The sequence below is a fragment of the Rhopilema esculentum genome, chromosome 11 (genome assembly GCF_057945365.1).
Source record: "Rhopilema esculentum isolate cy_ngs chromosome 11, ASM5794536v1, whole genome shotgun sequence".
NCBI classification, from domain to species: Eukaryota; Metazoa; Cnidaria; class Scyphozoa; order Rhizostomeae; family Rhizostomatidae; genus Rhopilema; species Rhopilema esculentum.
The window spans coordinates 12,723,552-12,745,063 of NC_142825.1; the positions used below are offsets into that span (position 1 = coordinate 12,723,552).

General features: G+C 35.9%; 2 protein-coding genes across 2 annotated transcripts; one reads left to right on the forward strand and one right to left on the reverse strand.

Annotated features, from left to right (window-relative positions):
* The first annotated feature begins 475 nt into the window (after positions 1–475).
* On the forward strand, positions 476–20,185 carry LOC135693998 (procollagen galactosyltransferase 1). Its single transcript, XM_065212623.2, has 13 exons — positions 476–858; positions 4,101–4,329; positions 4,919–4,983; positions 5,906–5,984; positions 6,716–6,920; positions 8,084–8,203; positions 9,032–9,108; positions 10,306–10,412; positions 10,912–10,986; positions 11,804–11,861; positions 12,634–12,767; positions 13,057–13,260; positions 18,896–20,185. The coding sequence occupies exons 1-13, from the start codon at positions 605–607 to the stop codon at positions 19,158–19,160; spliced, it is 1,872 nt and encodes a 623-aa protein (XP_065068695.2). The 5' UTR covers positions 476–604; the 3' UTR covers positions 19,161–20,185.
* On the reverse strand, positions 14,778–15,467 carry LOC148959015 (uncharacterized; the record flags this gene model as incomplete). The annotated part of the gene is made up of 1 exon (XM_089111117.1): positions 14,778–15,467. A coding segment is annotated over one exon (672 nt), but the record flags the coding sequence as incomplete, so codon positions are not given.
* Positions 20,186–21,512: the final 1,327 nt, after the last annotated feature.

A 21,512-nucleotide genomic window follows, 5' to 3' on the forward strand; every position in this document is an offset into this window, starting at 1 on the left:
TTCCTGCTCGTGGTTTTTAGCATCTTTGACCCTCCCAAAATGTTCCCCCCTCAATTTGTAATATGCTCCGCGGTTCTTGGCCGCCGCTAATATTTACCTGTTAATCCCCTGGGAAGAAAAATGCTTGCCGGACTTTTTACACGGATGAAATTTAGCATTATTATCAAGCCCCTTCGTTAGAAACTGGATCACGATATCCTGATCCTTTTTCTAGCTTTTCTAAGGAACGGTGTAATAGCGTAGGTTTGTTACCCCCTGGATACAAGTGATATCCTCAGCAAAATTCAAGGAATAAATGATGAAACCACAAGTTTTGATACTCAGTTACTTGCAATGGTACCGCTCAGTCTGTGTGCTGTGAAAGGTACTGTAGTAAGAAATTTAACCTTCCTTTCTAAACCTTTTTCATTGATTTCAACGGGAGGGGTGCATCTTATTGGCCATTCTAGAAAGTTTGAGCCTCGTTTCCAATTGTTAATTTCCGGAGGGGAAATGGGTGAAGTTGTCGATCATATCAGCAGGGTACAGTGATGGAATAGAGTCGATAAAGCGACGTTTTACATAGGTTTTAGAGAAAAAGGTTTTTAGATATTTCAGTTTGAAAATGTTTTTGTATACTAAGGTTTCATTAAGGATTTTTTTATTAGCTTTAGCTTGTCTTGCATCTTGTTATGATGGCAACAACATTGCTGCAAGTGTGTTCCCGGCCAGTCATGATTTGGATGTCAACAACAGTCAACCAAGTGAAAAACCGACAATTCTGATTTCTATCATAGCAAGAAATGAAGAGAAAACTCTGCCGACATATCTTGGGTACATAGAGAGGCTGAACTACCCGAAGGAAAAAATTTCAATTTTGTAAGTGTCTAGAGTCTCCCAAATTTCTTTATTTGCCCGGCGGCTAGTAGTAGAATGTTACCGTCTCCTTATAATTATCAAAAGAACTTGAGTCTTTCAAGTTTATTGAATAGCATTGGTTTTACCTGATGATTTGTCAAAATAAAGCTGCTGTAGGAATGGCAGTCTTCGTCTTTCATCGTAATGTTGTTGCTCATTTGCTGTTAGGTATTGTCATAGTTTGTTGAAATAACTTCACGTGTTTTTTCGTAACTTATCATAACACATTTTTATGTGAAAGTGGCAAAAGATGAATGCCATAAAATTCCTAAACAATATTTATATAGTTCCGTGTTTCAAGGGTAAAAATTTGTTGTTTAACATCTTCAGACGACCAAGTGCATTTTACTCCTCCTTAAAATAATTTGAGATTTGTATAAAAGTAATACCAGTTCAGTCTTTATTCAGTTGAAAACAGAGCCTATAATAGCATGTGGAAATATTTTTAGAAAAATTGACTTCAAAACTATTAGGTTATTGTCCTCCTTCCAATTAAAACATCAAATACCTGTTCTATAGAGAATTCATTTTTGATGGAGAAAGGCTAAAAATATCAGGACCATCTCATCATAATGAATCATTTGATGCATCTAAGGTCTATTCAGTTTATTTTGAAGAGATCAGTAATCTTCAAAAAAAATACAACACTTCTCTGGGGAAAGTATTCATCTCGGTCGAGGGCTCTTCAAGACAGGTAAAGCAAGAAGGCAGGATTTATTTGTTAATGCTGAATAGAGCCGCTGACACTAACCTATGGTTTCTTCCGATGGATTGAGGTGTTGGCAGTTCAGTTTGTGGAATGTGATTAAAATAGGACCTATGACTATAGTATTAAGGTCATAAGTAGTAATCCTTGACATCTTCTCCACATCACCCTACCATCATACTTATGATGGTAGTAAGTTATTCCCTAAACTTTGAGATGGTAACAAAACCTTTGAGCATTGTGTATCCTTGGAGACCTATAGCAAAGTTTTCACTCTTTCTTTTGACCCATGTTTTGTTATATTTTGACTAAACATGATAACAGTAATTTTCAGCCATTTTCTTTACTGTCTGTTCATTTTTCAAAGAATCATGCATTATTTGTGTAGTTTCTTTGGTGAAGAATTTCGACGGAAATTTATTTGCATGACAAAGCTCATTTTTAAGGTTACCAAATTCACTTAATCAGTAGAATCTAGAAGTTTGAAGACTGTGAAGCCGATACATACCTTATGCCGATACGTAATGATGCAAATCATATTCTAATAGCGTTCGGACCTGAAACCCATTCTGTATGTGTTTTTTATTTTTTTTATATCTTTATTTAAGGTTGATACAATCTCTAGCTATACTCAAGGTACCAACTAATTTGAATTACCAATGCTAAACATATGTAATGTAAATCAAATAAAGCATATGTATTCCTTGCAAAGAGCACAAGTACAATTTTATGATGAAAATTCTGAGATAATAACCTAACACGAAAGGGCCTTTTGTCAAAGTATTGTTCAACCAAATCACCAAGATTTTATTGGGTACTTAGGTTGTTGTACCCACTCAATGTAGCTTCAAATAATCATTTAGCCATTTTAATTGGATTCAAATGATAATTCTTTTAATTGGACATTAAGATTAATTGGACAAATAGTGTTTAGTAATGTTTAAATAAATTGGTCCAAAAGGTAATTTAGTTCATATTGGATGTTGAAAAATTTTAATGGGTATAAAATAAATTAATTCTGTATTTTTAGATAGAAGACAGGAATTAGCAATGTATTTGCTGGAAAATTTCACTTTTTTGATTATGATTATAATTGTAAATTTATTGTCATCAGAAACAGCCTAATAATGTCTGGTAATAGTATTCCTTTGAAACCTCGATGATCAACTTTGTTCTTTTGTGAGGGCTAGCATTTTTGTAACATTGCCCACATTGGGTCTTTTTAGCAACTTTTGTTTTCATGATTGCTTCACATGAGTTTTCTTCCAAACCCATGTTGAATGTACACGCAAAATTCTAGTGATATGTTAACCAGATAGAATTTGTTACCAGTGCTGGAAATTAGGAAACATATATTGCATGTAACAAAATTTTAAGAGGCTTCTATTGTGTTGATATCTTGTATTTTGTGTTCCTTTTTTGAGATATTATCAGAGTAATAAAATGTAAACATGTTTAAAGACCCTCTGTCAACCAATAAGGAAGCTTCTATAATTTAAAGGGTCTTCTGTTGTTTATCAACATCGTGCCTGCTCAATTTTACAAATTTCTGTGTCAGAAAATAAAATATGCGCAATTACACCAGGAAGGTAAACATAACAAACACACAAAGCTGCTGGTGTCAGTTAGGGCGCCGTTTTGCTTGCTGACAAATAGAAAGTTGCCAATTCTGCCACATCAGATTCGGCTGAGACAAAATATAGCCATTGGCAAGTTTGAAAATGATTTGCATAATGAAAGCCTTGGGGATATGTGAAACTGCCTTTTGTTATCAGACATTCCATAAAAACATATCTTTGAATACGCTTTATGCAAATTGCATGGAATTTTAAATTAATTCTAGAATACCAGCATCTCTTCAAGAATCGAACGATTACACATTTTTTTGTTTTATGGCACAGAATATCATGAAATTGAGCTGACACATGTTGATAAATAAGAGAAGACCCTGTAAATTATAGAAGCTTCTTTGTTGCTTGACAGTTGGTCCTTAATAAACATGTTTATAACATAACAGCATAATGAAAATATCCAGTTCCTAAAAATGTTTTCACTCTTTCTTTTTTTCTTGGTGTGCTTTCTTATGCTACAACAAGCTTTTTTGTATACATCTTGCAGTTACATAATAGTTACAGAGAACCAAACATATAAAGATATTCTAGAACAAGAATGTCATTGGTATATTTTTTTGAAACATTAATAGAGTTTCAACTTTAAGTTTTGGTATTCATTGATTATCAAGCCATATTACATACCATTCTACATAGTTTCTTAAAAAATAAATTTTATACTAAATTAATAACATCAAATATAAAACTACAAACTAAGAATATTAAATAATCATTGCATTATTGTATACAGATAGATTTATTAAGGAGGAGCTCTCTAAGTAGGTAGGTAAGCCAATCGAGGTAAAGTTCCCTTGATAAAGAAGAAGTAGACATAATAGGCTTTTTATGAATTGAATTTAAGCTAAGAGTTTGTTCTTTTATTTTAGAATTCAGACTGATCACAATGAAGACAAAACTGAACAAAGATTAAAAGAATGGATCAAGCATGCCAACTTGATGTACAAAAAAATTAAATTTTACACCAATTCCAGCGAAAGGGTTTTCCATGATGCAGCAGGTCCAAATGATTGGTCACCAAGCAGATATGAACATGTATCCAAGCTACGGCAAAGGGCACTGGATGAAGCTAGATCTCAAGCTCTTGACTATTTGCTAGTAAGTTAATTGCTGTTTGAACTTACAATAAGTTGGAAGCTTGAATAACTCTTATCTACAACTAGCAACTTGATAATTGTCTTTTGCAAAATGGCAGTTTATCAAGGGTGTAGTGCTAAAACAATAACAAAGGGGGCTCTTGAGCAAAATGCTGAGAAAAACAATAGCAAAAGTAGAAATTAGCTACTTTTTGGCGTTAACAAGGGGGCTAAGCTCCCCTGAGCCTTTTAGCACTACTTTGCCTGTAGACTTTTGAAAATTTAAAGAATATTGCTTCAAGAGATTCTTGATTAAAATTGCTAAGTAAATTCTGTTTTTATCTCCTAAATATCTTAATTCTTTAATTTTTGGGCTAGCATGTTCTCGAGTCCTTTTTGAAATCTTTCAAGGCCTTGTTCGATAATCAAAACCAGTACATTGTGTGGATGCTTCTTGCCATTTCTCATTTTTCTCTGGTATAGATTTCTGAAGGTTTTTAAAATGGTGATCATATCCAAGCAGTTTGTTATTGTCAGCAAAAAAGTAAGTATGTGTACAATGTTAATTCTCCTAAATACCATTGTATATAGAATTGGTTTTTATTTTCTAGGTTTTAGACTGTGACAACTTTCTTTTGAATCCTAATACAATAGAGGCATTGATGGCTAAAAAGAAGTAAGCAAGTATATTTGTTTGAGAATTCTTTTGTTTTAACATAGATATTTCAACCCAAAGTAGAATTTTGTTTTAAAGGGAATAAGAATTTGTGATATTGTTAAACTAATTTTTTTCTGCAAATGTTTATATCCAGTTGTAGACTTTTATCGTGATTAAAGCAAAATATTATTTTTTTGTTTTGTCTCTTAAATTTTACGGGATATTTAAGGAATAAAACGTATTGATAGATGTTACAAAATATTGTCAATGATATTTTGGAAATATTTTTAATCACCGGCTCAACTGAAAGCCTTTCTCATAAAAGCAATGTCCTTTGTGAAGTTAGCCACATGCTCAAAATCATCAAGGAAGATAGAATTCTTGATGGTTTCCCATTTTTTCAATCCCATCTATAATTCTTCAGCCTTGCTGAGATTGTTGATTTTTTTATATATAGGCTTTGCAGTCTATCAGCATATGGACACAAATCTTGCGAATCTTTAGTCATTATCTGTGGTTTAAATTCAGGCAGTTTCACCATATTTACTTTTCCGAGATATCTTCAAATTTTGCAGTTGGCTTGTTTGAATGTTTGAGAAAAAAGAAATATTTCTCTTTTTTAGAAAAGGACTTTTTATCCTAAAAAACAGGACAGCTTTCTTGAAAAAAGGAAAAGTTTCTGTAGCTTTGAGGGAATTTGAAGGGCAGGGCCGCATCACCTATGTCTATTTTTTCTCTTATTTTCTCTTTATATAGCTTGAATTCTCGTTGAATTTTGAGGGAAACTTTCAGCTTTTTCGCAATTTTTTGTGTGGTCTGTCTGTGTGAAAGTTATACAGTAGTTCCTAATCTGTTGTACTACGTCGTTGACAAGTTTTACTGAAAACGTGAAGTTCATTTGAGCAATGTTGAGGCTATTTTTGCGTTGCCTTTGCTCTAGGACTGTTGTTGCTCCAATGATACGGGCATTTAACAATGAAACGACTTATTCAAATTACTGGTGTGGAATGGATGAGCAAGTAAGTACATGTTGTGTCTTATTAATTTGTCCTGGATGATTAGACCAATGCCACGAGGATTGTACTTCCTTAGTTTTTGCCTCAATTTTAACTGGAGTTTCTGCCATGAGACCTCTCCAATTTAGCGATAATCAATTATTGTGTCTATTGAGTATATTGTAAGGCATTAAAGAACAAAAAGCTCTTCCTTTTTGTCTAGTGTCTGTTTTTATGTTTCACTCGTAATGAAATTCTTGATGGTGGTCAAAATTGACGAGAATGGGAGTCATTTTATATCTTTATTTATGGGAGAGATTTTTGAAATATAGAACGGTTTTGCATTAAAGCTGTTCACTGACGTCTTTTATGATAGAACGCCTGTTTATTGGACTTAATTTGGGCTTAATTTAGGGCTGGACTAAATCACATTATTATTTCGTTACTTTCATCTTATATTATTTATTGTAGATAGTTGGCCTGAATTAGTCAAGATTAACTAGAAAAAACCAAACTTTTTGATAGGTTTATGATTATGACTATGTTCACTCACGTTGGAATAGGTAAGTCCACATTCCTGCTTAGGAGACTTCTTCTTAGGGGTCTAGCCTCAATTCGATGGAATGAGGACAAAATACGATTGTTGTAAGCAATGTTACTGTATGGCTAATTATGAGCATTTGAAACATATTATGTATATCCGATATCATCCGATAGTCATGGCTGAATTGAACATACTACAAACTTTACCACAGGGTTACTACAAAAGGATGCCTGACTATTTTCCAATATTACTGAGGGAGAAAGTAGGATGCTTCGAGGTTCCAATGGTTCATTCGACCTATCTTATTGAACTCCGTCAACCGATTACAAAAGGACTGCGGTACTTTCCACCTTTTGAAGAGTATCACGGCGAAATAGATGACATTCTTTTGTTTGCATATTCTGCTCGGAAAGCAGGTAGGCCTTTTTTCTCCTGGACAATTTCCTTAAGCTTTAAAAACCTTCCCCAAAACACAGGGAACCCAGAAAGTGTTAATTCTGCTGGGCCGAGAATTCTAAGCTTTGATTTCCTTCCTTGACGAGTCTAGCAAACTAAATGTGGTAAGGGCCTAGCTCTTTTTCCTATCCCTTAATAGTTGTGTTACCTCAGAACATTCTTTTATTGCCCCCCTCAACGGAAGAGGGCTGGTGAGGGCATGGAAACTCACCTGACCATGTGACTGGGTGGTTGCAGGAAGTTTTTCATGAGTAAAGCTCTGCAGAAAATTTTTCGAAATATGCTCTTTTTCAACAAGCAGCTTTGTTTCTTTCATGTTCATAAAAAACACGAAGATAAAACAAATGTGTCTTATATATGTGCCTTGTAAAGGTTAAAATGGTTTTTCTACCTATGAGCCCTTGAGAATGTTTTTAAAAATTCTTGTTTGATAAAAGTTTACTTTTTTTCATCTGGCTTAAGAATCTTTGTTATAATTTCGCAGAATTCTTGAAATATTTTACTGATTTACTTTTGCTATGTTGATGCTTCCAAGGCTTCTATTGCAAAGTGCCTTTCACAATGATTTTTACTGATTGAAGCAAATTTTCTCTTCTGCTTTTTGCAATTGAATTCTTTTCAGGATTCTGACCTTTATCTTGATCAAATAATTTGTTAAAAACTTCCATGGATACGAGGACATCATATAATAAATCTTGTTAGGCTCATTTTTTTAATGTTCTTTATTCCAATGCTTGCCTCCATCTCCTCAAGATAGCATCTACCCCAATTCGATCTCCATTTGTACTTTTCCACCTGCATTCTAGCAACTCTGAGTGTAAATATTCTTACCAGTTAGAAGGTGAATTATAAAGCTAAGCCCCTATTCCAGGCCAATTTAGGCATTCATGAAAAAAATGATTTTGAAGTGTAAGTAAACTTGCTTAGAATTTTATAAATGTAGCTTTTGTTTTCATAAAACTGGTGACACATCATTATGGTTATGGTAAAGTGGTCCTTGCTTCTCTTATCTTTACAATCCCGCAGGAAATTTATGCATGATTTCTGTCCAGTCGCAGAAAGGACAAAATACTTCATGTCCTGGCTGATTGTATTAACTCTCTTGTTCATTTCAACACTCTAGGTATCAAGCTCTACATTTTGAATGAAGACGATTTCGGGAGGATGTTGAGCCCACAGGGGTCAGAGAGAAGCCTGGAGGATGACCAAATAGCTTTCACCGATGCAAAAGTTGACTGGATAGGTAAATTTGATTACACCTGTAAATTCATCTTCAATTTTTGTCACATAATTCACTTTTAACATTGCAAAGCATTCTGTGAACGGATGAAATCAGTTGTTTCTCTTTTTTGCTCTTTTTTGACAACTTTTTTCCAATACTACTCTAATTTTCCTTAAATTAAAACAGAAAAATAAAGGATGATATGATGATATCTTTAGTAAGTGGCAAATAGGTGGTCTGTTGTGATGCTGACTTCAACGGCTTTAACCGTAAACGCTATTCAGGTGGACTGTCGTGATGAAGTAAGCTTTGTGTAACTACAAAGGCGTGTCAGTTCGAGAAACGCCAGTTAGGCAATACCAGTTAGGACTTTATTGATCGTTTATATTTGTGAAGCTTTAAAGCGTAAAGAAAATGTTATTACCTAAATTTTGGACTTTGGATACTTGATAGCAATAATAAAAAGGAGAAGAGCAGAAAGGAATCAAATGAATGAATCGTTTTGTATCACAACAAAGATTAGTTTAAGAAATATATCAGTGTGTATGCATTAGTATATTCCAGCTTAATATGTTGATTGCCAGTATTTGTTGATGAACATTGTGTATCATTTCACATTGACGTTTTTCATTCAATTTTTTCTATCTTTTCACCACTTCGCCATTACGAATTTTGTCCAAACTTTCTATCCCAATATCTGTCTCTAAATTAATTCACACATTTTAGGCATTCATTTGCTTATTTGTCTTTTACTGTGTGTTTGATTACTGAATTCGGAGGCTTGATTCTAATCAATATTTTTTATTGCTATATATATATTTGATTGATTTCTGATGTTTTATTTATCAGCATATTACAAACCATTGATTGAGACGAATCTCACCAATCACCGCCCACCTCCAATTGACAATCTTGGATTTGACGAGGTGATAATTATAATAACATTAAGTCGATGGACTTCAATATTCAGAGATTTTTTGGGATGATTTAATTTCAATTGGTACATTTAAATGTGTTATGCTTTTTTGTGCAATTATCATTAACAGGCCACATGTAATTTTTTCTAATCCTTAATTTTCGTTGCGAGTTTAAGCGTTATATTATGATCCTCATTTTTTTCATTTTTTTACTATATTTATACAGGCTAAGTTTCATATATGATTTATATTTTTCAAACCGACCTGTTAAAACAACAATCTTTTACGTACTTCAAAATCTTGTACGTACCTCGTTTGTAGTGAACGGTATGCAATTTATATGTTGTACTTTGTTAATTTTGTATTATTTACTTATCATTTTCAGAATTGCGTAATAGCATGTCGCAGCACCCCATTATTTCTGTATAAGTTTAATTCATAACAAAGGCATGTGTAATTCAAACGTAAGGCGGAAACCATCACTTGCTGAAGTTTGCAGTTAAGATAACTTTTATGGTGGAAAAAAATACATCTAGTATCATTGGCAAGCCATTGGGCACTAACTACTTCCTTTAACTAAGTACTTTAACTAAGTACTTTAACTAAGTACTTTAAGTTGTGAAAAGCCTCATGATATACCTGATCACCTTCAAATAAATATTTTCTGGGCTCCAACTTGAACTGCAGAGTTTGTTAGGTTTTTTCGCCTTCTCCTGGTGAAGCGTACACACGCAATTATTTCACATGCTCACTTTCTCGTGCAACTGCTAGAAAGACATGGGCAAACGGTCCAATGCAAAATCACAATAGATCCTCATTTTAACGCCCCCCTTTGAATGATTTCCCCATCACTAAAATGAGCACAATGAAGCTCATTGATATGGTAATTCCCAAAGAAAGGTGGCAGGAAAAACGGCTCTCTGACTATTTTTTTATTAATTTTAAATTTCATTCTTTAAATATAATCGTTAAAAACTTTTACCTGTTTATCATCGCCCGTCTCTTGGAACATCAGACGCGCTTTCATTTTATGGTTGGGGCAGCAAAGATTTCATTCCAGGATTTGCGTTTCCTCGCGGTTTTCATAACGCAAGGACCTTAATCTACCTTGCTCAAATTTTAAGCGATTGGTGTCAGTTATCGTAAGCGCTCTTTAGCTGCGGTTTTATATTCGCATATAATTATGATTCTTCGCTTCACTTTCAGATATACATGATTAACCTGGCGCGGAGACCAGATCGACGCAAAAGGATGCTGATGTCCCTGCAGGAGCTTGGACTATTAGCAAATGAGCAAGATGCCGTAGACGGAAAGTAAGATACTAATCTTAATGTTTTGCGGGAAGTAACTAATTTTTATGCATTTCATTGTTGGATGACACCCGAACACTGTTGGTTATTGTCATGTTCCCGAAATATAATAATAATAATAAATAATTTGTTTAAAGTTGGCGTACTAAATGAACGGTTGATAGCTATAAAGAAGCTAATTAAGGCCAACTATCTATAAAGAGTTAGTATGAAATAAAAATATATGATACAATATTAAAAAGGTTTAAGGTATAATGTTCTAAATAAAACCTAACCCAGCAATAAATTGTTTACACAATCTACAGTCGCATTCTATAGGGTGTGCTCTTAATTCTTTTTTAAATGTTGCCAATGATTAGGTATCTTTGATGCTACAGAATTAATTTCAATTTTTACGATATCTATACTCAATATTGATTCAAGTTCGTATCATTTTTTAATGGAATTATCAATTTTGAAATATCCGTGACATGCTTTGTTAACGGGATCTTTTCTCCCTAAGGACTTTAACCAAAGAAATAATAGATGGCATGGGAATTCAGCCAATGAAGGATTTTCAAGACCCCTATCTTGAACGGTAATTATGGTGTTGCACTTAAGAATTTTTTGTATAATATTAGTGAAGCTTTGCTTTTTTTGTAAGGGTCACTCTTTTTGAAGGTCGTATATGATATATACTCGTTAGAATGTATGGTAACTAGGTTGTCTAGAATTTTTAACAAATACACATGAATTCCAGTCTACCTGTCTTAAAGACTACCAGTATGTGCTATAAATAAGGTATACTACCATTGATACAATAATTTATCTGTACAATAAATTTTCTTAAGTATTTTAAAGAAGTGGCACGCTTTTTGTATCGTTTCAACCTTTCGTGAGAGGCCCCATTTTATTGATGAAAAGGGACCGACAACGAGGCAATTGACGTCATCGTCGCACAACTTCCTCCTCTGGTCTTAACTTAACGTAACTATCCAACAAAGGCATTCATATTGGTATTATTCTAAGCTATTCATAACGTGTCAGATTTGAGACGGCATTTCTCATTTATAGGAAAGAGAATACGTAAAACAAGATGTCATTTACGATCACAGCTTTCCTCTTTTTATTTCAAGCTAGAGTTTTTCGCACCCCTGAATTCCCCTAAAAAGTCTTATTTCTTAGAAATTCTGTTAAATACTCATACTGAGTACAGGTATCTGGTTGTGCCACGATGCTTTGTTGTTTTCAGTTGCCAGCTTTTGTAATTCTTCTCTTTGTTTAGAGTTGTTCCTATTTCATGAATGTTAAATTGCTGTTGTAAGTCTGAACAACGTAACGTAACTTTAATATTCAAGTAAAGACAGGAGGCACTTGCAAAAATTACAATCCCGTGCACTTTCTTATTTTTCAAGGCCTATAACTATGGGTGAAGTTGGCTGTTTTCTGAGTCATTGGAATATATGGAAGGAGGTAAATACATTAAAAACTCTTGCGCAACCGGCATGCTTAGCGACCGGCATGCTATCTTGAGAAATTTATTGTGCCGGTTGCGCAAGAGCCTTTAATCTCAGTTTCCTTTCATAATACTATTGCTTGTGCTAGAAAAAAATTGCTAAAGGAACGCTTTACTAGATAATAAGGCTTTGGCAGTAGTTGTTCCGTTTCGAAACCCTATAAGCTGGTGTCTCTCCGAAAACAAAAGAAGTGTTCTGCTTATGTTCTAGTGCAAATAGGTTCTAAAGTTTGATCAGCCTTGTGACAAAACAAACCCGATACGTATTATTTTGATCGCCTCCGAAATGTGAAGATGAATCCGATAAGTCGCAGATAGCCGTACAGTTTTCAACTATCTTTGAACTTCAAGATCTATATAAGCTCTTACCTGACAGCCTTACCTGAGAACCCAAGTCGTAGATCCATAGTACATTATGCTGTATATAAACTGGACCTATGAAAGGTTTAGTAACTATTTCTTAGTAGGCTCTTCACTTAAGATTTTCCCAATTTCGTGCTTACCAAACTATATTTTTAGAACCAGGAAACTGACAACTCAGGTGACAAACCATGATTTATAAGCCCTTCTTTCTCGAGCATTGCATGTTGTAAAGATATGATCCTCAAATATTACACAGACAATCGCAGGTTGGCCAAAGAAGGCTTCTTTACACAATGCTTTCGTTTCTTTGTCAAATGATTCTAAAGAAAAACAATGAAAATAGAGCTGAGTCCTTGCGATTCGTAGATCGTGGCGAACAAACTGGAATATGTGCTGGTTCTGGAGGACGATGTCCGTTTTGAGCCTGACTTTGTTCGCAAAATGAGGGAGGTTCTGCAAGAAGCAAAGGACTTACTATGGGACGAGAAGTGGGATTTAATGTAAGTATAAGGAGTATATTTCATGATTTAATTTCATTATCTTTTAGTTTATTCAGTTTATATACTGAAAAAGTTAAGTAGAAGTCAAATATACAGCTGTATCATTTAAGTACTGAAATTCAACAAATTTTGCTTTAGTAGAACAACATCTATAGCTTCATTTAACAACAAAGCAATATGAATTTGGTGAATTTTCTTCGAAACTTTCAAGTCAAGCCTTATATCTTCGTCATATGGTTTGGCGATCTCTCTTGTTTGTTAATGTGTTGATACGCAGCTATTTTTGCAGATACGTTGGGCGAAAACGAATGTCTCTAACTGCAGAAGAAAGGATGGCTGGGACGAAAAACCTAGTATGGGCTAGATATTCTTATTGGACATTGGCTTACATAATGCGATTGTCTGGCGCGCAAAAGTTGATTGCCGGTGAACCGCTGAAGCAACTGATACCGGTTGATGAATATATACCGATCATGTTTAATGATCACAACGAGTAAGTCCTTTTTCTGGAGCAAAATCCCGCCACGTGTTAATTGGTTCTTTTCATTGCAGACGATCAAACGATCATTCGCCGTTAACTAAGTATCACAGTGCCGAAAGAAAGATGCCGGTGGAATGTTATCACGATTTACAAAGTCATCTAATATGACGCTGTTTTAGATATTTTATTTTTTCTTCTTCTCCCTTTAACTTCAAACTGACCACTTAATTTTAGCTACCTTTAGAAACTGTTCACGTCAGCACCCGGGTAAGAATTCTGGAACATATTTTCAAATATGATCAACCTCTCTCCCATCTTGCAATTCATACTCCGTTCAACGTTCGGCTGCAGTAAGGTACACTTTGGACCACGTAAGCTGAACCATCGTTATAAAATACTACTAAATGTGAACAATTTCAAGTTTGCCAAAGGGTTACCGTTTTTATGGTTTACGACGTTATTGTAGTGACTTGATGGAGAAAGATCAAGGGCCCATACTGGCCTGGCCATAAGACTTTCGCCAGGAGAGCAGTAAACAGCTCTCCTAGTAATTTCCAGGCTAACGTTTTGTAAATGAAAATGAATAGAAACAAAGAAAAGTTTGTGTGAGAAGGAAGAACCGCAGGATAGGCTGTCCCCTGGATTCTGTGAGTCTTGCGATGAGTATAATATAAATACGAGGATAAAATTCAGGAACAAAGCAAAACAGCAACGAGAATTCAATGTTATGAGATAAATTTTCAAAATAAATTAGATTAAACGAATACTAATATTTTAAAATGTATTCAGGGCTTCATCAGAGTAAATTAAACGAACGAGTGAATGAATTTGAAATGTGAGATGGTGATGCCGGATTGATGGATGTTGAATGGTGTGAATGCAGCTCGGTGGAGAAAAAATGGGATGATGGAAGTTTGAGAGGGTGGTGGGTGAGTTGTGGATGAAATGTGGATGGTGCTGTAGAGATTGGTGTAATGGGATGATAATGATGACAATGAATATGAATATAAAAAAACAAAAATAATAATAATGATAATTGTGATGGAACTAAGAATAATGGAATGTTGATGATAGTAATGGTGGTGATGATGATTATAATGGTACGGAAAATATGGTGTGGGTTGTGAGGGCGGCGTGATGGGTGATAAGTTGTTTTGTAAAGTTAACGGTCGGTAGTTCTGCTCATGCCGTTGGGGGTGGGGGTATTCGCTAGGCCAATGAGATCTCGCTCTTTAGCTCGACGAACACTCTCTCGTTTGTCATTAATAAGTCTGAGTAACGGTGTAATGGCAAGGTCGTTGATGGTGTGTGCTGGGCTGCAGAAATGTTCTGCAACTCCAGACAGGTCCATTTTTTATTGATAATGTCTCGTCGGTGTTCGTTAAATCTGTCTTCAAGTCGTCTGCTGGTTTGTCTGATGTACTGGCAGTTTTTGTTTCCGTTATGTATACAGCGTTTGCATTATAATGCGTATATGACGTTGGTGGAGTTGCAGTCCAGTCGTTGTTTTATGTCGTAGTTTATGTCAGTGTTAGAAAAGTTAAAAGTTAAATGTTGTAGTCTGTGATATGTTGGCATGTTAAACAGTTACGTCGCGAGTAGCATTTGTAAGAACCTTTGGGATCACTGGGTGTGGCACATTTTATTTTGGCACGAACCAGTAAATCCCGGAGGTTTTTCGGTCTGCGGTAACTAAGTACGGGTGCATCAGGGAAGGCTTCTTTGCATGTGTTAGAGTTCTGTAGTATGTCAAGTTTTTGTTTCAGTACGGTGGATAGTTGTGGCAAAGCTGGGTGGTAGGTGACAACAAATGGCGGGGGATGATTCGTGCGTGCTTTGGTGGTCTTGGGGCAGTCTTGTCTGGTTTTTTGGGAAGCCTTCTGTATTTGTTTGTTTGTCTGTTTGGGTTTGTAACCCCGTTTTGTCAAGTATTCCAGTAGTTGTCTCGTGCGATATTTGAACGTTTCGTCTTCGGAGCAGATCCGTCGTAGTCGTAGGGCAAGACTGTATGGAATGGATTGTTTGTTTTGTTTGGGGTGTGCGGAGGTGCTGAGGAGAGATTGGTGTGTATCCGTGGGTTTAACATAGAGATCTGTGGAGAGGGTATTATCATTATTGGTGGAAATGGTGACGTCAAGAAAATTTATGGTTTCTGGAGCATGTTTGTTATTTGGGTGACAGGTAGGTAAATGTTTCTTCGTTAATGTGATTGTCGTTTTTCATCAGTCGTTAGTAATTGGTCACTTTTCTCGTAACTTTGTTGGTTGTATCTTTGTCTTGTTTTATGTAAAAAGTCTTGTCGCTCCAGGGGTGGCGCTAGAGACAAACCTTCAAGGTGCCGAAGTTTATATTCTCCGTAACTGCCGACGCTGGATGTGTCAAATTGCCGACAGAAAAAAAATTCGATTTGCCCCATACAGCAGGCAGGGCCGTCGCGAGGCAAGCCTCGTTTGGGGGGGGGGGGGGTGTGGAATGCAAATTTACCTGATTAAAAAAATTATTGCCTGAAACTTTTTAGCTGGTGTCACAAACCTCTGCAATACATTTTGTCAATCTAACTCTGTATGATAATAACCGACTTTCCTAATAGTCTTGTCAAATCTCTATATCGGGACGGGCAAAATATATAGTTACTACCTGAGGCGGCACCATGGTTGCCGCGGAAGGGGCAGGAAATTTTCGAATTGTGATGCTTCTAGTTCCCTGGAAAATGCACTCTTTGAAGCAGATTTCACTAAAGCAATCCTCCTAATCCTATTGAAAATTATTGTCTTTTTGCAAAACTTTTTTACAGCAGATAAAAACAACAATTTCGCCGTGGTCTTGAAAAATACCAGGTTGTCAATTACTTTTAAATTTAGATCTCTCTCTCCATCTTAGCATGCCTTATGAATGTTAAGAAAAATCTGGAGCTCATAGTGAATTGCAGTTGACGCTTCTACTGAGAAACTTTAGGAGAAATGGACACGAGGCACAATTTTACCTAAGATTGCTTGATCCTTAATTGATTTTATGACAGGAAGGTCTCTGAAATACCTAAAGCGTTTCTTCCACCGAGCGGATTTTACCTGAAATTCCCTATTGAGATACTATTGGGGTGGGTGTGACAACCCCCAGTCGCGACGCCCCTGAGCAGCACCTCCAATGAAGGAGCACCGATTAAGAGCATTTTTCCAAAAGCAAGCAAGCATATAGAGCAAGCAATAAAGCATTTTTACAAAATCGTTTGTTGTGGGTGCAAAATTCTCCCTCCCCGCTCCCACTTTCCAACCTGTGTCGGAGTCCACGAGATTTTCTCGGCAATTTGTGCCTTGTAAGAAACTTAATGCGCAAATATTGCCTATTGTTGAATTTTTCTTCCTATCTATGTTGGAAGAAGTTAATCGACGGTTTTCTCTAAACCATTTGTTTGTTGCGAGCTATGCGGTGAACAATGCTATTGAAAAATAGTTGACGAAAAAGGACAAAAAGTGCTTTTTGAAAAAGTTATTACGCAAAATGTGCTCATGATCGAAATGTTTTCATTGGCAATAATAATGTCTTGAAACGAAAAGAGAATCCCTTAAGAAGAAAATTCATTAAAGACTTTATTTATGACAGCGTGATTTTGCTGTTGTTAGGGTAAATTTCCTTGAAACGGTCCAAAACATGATCCAAATCAAGCATCTCTGCACGTTTCGCATGAATTCCAAGCAGCAACAGGGATTTCAACCGAGAGGAGCACGATGGTATTGTGGGTCATGCGAAGGAGCACCATGAAATTAAGTCACAGCTTTCAAGGAAGCGACAGGATATAATGCCACTATGACAGTAGTATTGCCGAAGAAAAGCCATTGAGAAAACCATAAACCAGCCAGTGCAGTTTTCTCCTCGATTATTTATGTCATTCAAACAACATGTAAACCGGGTGACATCCATCAAGTGCCGACGGTATTGAGAAAGCAAAAATTGATTGGCTGCCGACGGGGGGGCTAACAAAAATCTAGGGGGGGCTAAAGCCCCCCCTTGCCCCCCCATGCCGCCACTCCTGTGTCGCTCAGTTGTCTGTTGCATTCGTTTATGTAAAACTGTGTGTCAATGACTACGACTCCTGATTCCTTTTCGGCGGGTTGACGACGATGTCCGTGTGTCTGATGAGGTTTTTCAGTACGTTCCGTTCCGTGTTAGAGAGGTTATCTGTTATTTTAGTCGGCTGTATGTTTTTAAGGTCGTCGTCGATTTTGTTGATAAATGTGTCTAATGCCGGGTCTAAGCCTCGTGGGGATGTCCAGTTGCTTTTCTTTTTGTATGCAGTGGTCATATTGTTATCAGAAGAGTTTCTGTGTTCTATTTCTTAATTTTTGTCTTTGTCGTTGTTGTGGAGGTAATGTTTTAGTCGTAGTCTGCGTTTGAATTCAGTGAGATCTGCGTTAAGTTTGTTCCAGTCTGTTTTGTGGGATGGGGCAAAGGTTGAGTCCTCTTGACAGTAATATCTTTTCGTCATTTGGTAAGGGGAGAGTCGAGAGGTTTAAAACAGTGTTGGTTTCAAGTGGTTGTGTCTTTTGGTTTGAACGTGTTTTTTTCTTGGCTCGTCTCGTAAATGGTGGTGATGTAAGTGGTAAGTGGGATGATAAGAATGGTGATGTAAATGGGAGTGAAGGTGACAATGATGGTAAAGTGGGAGTGAAGGTGACAATGATGGGGGTGGTGGTGGTGGTGAAAGTGATGTTGATGATGCTGAATTAGATAATGATGCTGGAAATGGCGGGGTATGAGAATGAGACTATGGCATTGTAGGTTTGTATCTTAGATGAATATTAGATGGTGACTGTGATGAGATGTGTGGTGTGGGTTGTGAGGTACGGAAAATCTTTTTAGTATTAGAAGAGTTAATTTGAATGTGAGGCTGTGTGTCGATGACGTACTTGGTTGGGGGGGGGGGGTGACTGGGTCGAATTAATTCGATGGTGTTTGTGTGTTTAAAATAAATGAAGGTTTGGTGATAATGGCTATGGTGACTGTCGGGGTGGCTGGTTTGGTGTAGTTAAACATATGAGTGACCTAAATTAACATTGTGCAATGATTTGTGTGTACTAAACATCATAGAATAAAAGGTAAATTAAATTGTAGTTGTAGATCTCTTTTAATTTTACTAGAACGTCTGTGGAATAGTTTTTTATTTAAATTATGATATGAGTAACCAATACTATCGCGTAAATTTTTAAGTAAGGTGTTATTGCAACATGATAAAGTTAAAACCATGAGAAAGAAAAGTTTGATTTCAAGGCGAGCAATTTGCTATTCAAAGCAATTTCAGAGAGCAATCTGTAGCTCCTCTCCTGCATTTAAAGAGAGCCTTGAGGAGGGTAAGAGCTATGGCTCTCCTCAAACGCCCAGACCTGCTCATAGTGCTATCTCAGCTAATTTGTAACTTATCAAATGATTTTGCATATAAAGAGATATGTCTTGACGCCTTTTCAAATTATGTGGGTAAAATTGGAAAATTCTAAAATGTATTTTGTGACGTCATCGTTTTAGAAGTATATTGAATCGCTCTAGCATTTAAAGCGTTCTAGATAGTTTCTTTGTCGATCCTCTCATTCAATCATTTAACTCTTGAGTAAACATCGGACACGAGCATTTTTTATCCATTTACACTTTATTGCAGCAAAGAGTTAATGAGCAAATTTCCGGTAAGAAACCTGGTAGCTTTGTCTGTTCACCCGCTTTTGGTCTACCCAACGCATTATGTGGGTGACAGTGGCTATGTTAGTGACACTGAAGATACAGTGACAGTTTTCAAAGAAAATGCAACAGCAAATAACGCGACAGATAACACAACAGCAGAAGTAAACAATGAAAAGGAAGGGAGCATAGCAGAAAGGAGGTTCGAGCAACGTAGGACGACGTCACAACTGCAAGGCGATCTTTAGTTCTGGTAATCGAACTCTTTCGTGTTTAGTAAATGAAATGTATTTTTCTAATCTGTATAGTTGAACTCTTTTATAGATTAATTGTGTTGACTGTTTTCACCTTTTCTAGAATTTTTAGATTTTATCTATTTATACTAGCATGTAGCTCAGTAATTTCCCCCATTAAAGAAACTGAATTAACTAAACGTGAGCCCTACTAAAGTATTTTGATTTTGATGTTGAATCTTCTACGAAAATATGCATCGAAAACCGGAATTTGTTTTAAGAGGAAATTAATCGTGGAAAATACCGCCTTCAGATCAGAGTGTTTCCCTATCTTCGTCAATAAAAATTACATATTTACTCAAATTCGTTTAGGCATGCCTGCTAAAAACACCCGATGATCCATCATTTCAAGTTTTTCTAAAATTGAAAATATATGAGATTTGAAATTTTTCTTTGAAAATCTTGACAGCTATGTTGCTAGTCTTAATATTGCTACCAAAGGATCAGTGTTAAATTGCCCCTTCTTAATGTTATTTTTTCATTATTATTATCATTATTATTATCGAGATATGTAATATTTTAACGGCTCTTTAGTTACGAAATGGCGAACGAGCTATGCCAGTTCCAGGAAAAAATTTATTCTGCTTTGAAAATGCTCTTTCTTAAAGGCATGTGCTATTTCTGTAAGCCGGGAAAGTTTCAAGGCCCCACTCCTCGAGAAATATTTTTCTATATAAAGTATTCATCTGGATATTCTTAGAAAAATAATTCCTGACAGTAGCAATCCTTAAAAAATGGATTAAATTAAGTCATTTAAAGCATCACCAACAAGGATGCTGGAGAAGGAAAATATGAAATGTAACAATCATGGAATTTTAAAGGCAGCAATACAACTTGCTTCAATGTCAAAAAAGTGTGTGAATACAAGATTTATATTAGAATTGTTATCAAAGGTTTCCATAAATAATTCTTTCTTCTGCATAGTTGAGATCTTAGAAATATTATCTTATAAGAAATGCCATTTTTGCCAGCACACCGTACGTACTGTCGACCTCTTCAACTAGCTCTTCCCCCAACCCCATGCACGCAGTGCAGGTCCTCCCTAATCGCCACACAGTTCTCAATAAAATAACCAAAATAGGATCAATGTGATTTGATTTTGTTACAGAATATCACAGATATTCTCGAGCTATTGGAGAATTTGGAGAATGTTGAAGGGGCTGCTTCAATAGATTGTTTTGAGACGTTAACGGAAAAGTGTGTGGTAGTTAAAGAAATGAGTTTATGCTACTGGTAGTGTAGCACATATGAATATTAGATATGAAAGCGGTCTAGCCCGGACAAAAGTAATATAAAGCTGAAATCTGGCACAGATGTTCTATACTAAGTTGGAAATGACCAGGAAAAAATCCCCATCAACTGGACATTGGGAATTCCTTATTTGGGCAAATCCCATAATGGCGCACTGATAAGCAGGTGTTCAAAATTTAATGTCGCTAAAACGACATAGTATGTACACCTTTTGAAAGAAAATTTCATGCTGAACAACTTTTATTTAACATACATACACTTGGAATGTGCAAATAAGTGGCAAAAACAAAGTGGGACGAGTGAATATTGAAAAGCGAGTGAAAAATATGATGATCCTCTTGCTGACTATTTTCATTTAAATTCGCAACTCATATCGATACAAAATCATTTAGTGTGCAAATGAGATAAAATATGGTAATATTCTTGGTTTTGCCATGAGTGAAGTTTCATCTGTAGCAGGGGAGGTTTGACCAGAGATAGTAGATTCAAGGAATATGAATATGCCACATTGCTAAATACGATGATGGATTTTTATCATAAATCTTTTCAAAAAATGTGTGGTCCCGCTTTCTGTAGGGGCCTTGGGCACAGAGTGAAGTGTGCCTTGTGATTGATTAGGCACCAGTGGTGTAGTGGAGGGGTATCGCGAAATAACGCCGTTATCCTTCCTAAAACTTTGGGCTGCAGCATTAAACTATCTACTAAAATGAATATTGGCATTCTGCTTCTTACATATTAGCAAAATTCTAGATACCAAGCAATTTTTGATAAGACTTTCAATGCTAGTCTTATATGAGGTTCAATCGACAATTAAATTGCTGCAAGTCATATGAAGAAATCGCTACTAAAATCTTGACATGTACATTTGTAGGTTGGGAATACGTAGTTCAAGTCCTCTCGTTCCTGTTTCCACGTAATCAAAAACAGAAATAGTGTTTATATTTTTAAATATCTGTAGGGTAGGATGTTCATATTTCTATAAATGGGTTCAAATCTCTGATTTAGTTAAACTTTGCGTCATAAGTTTTACGACTAAAATATTGTGAGGAACCGGTA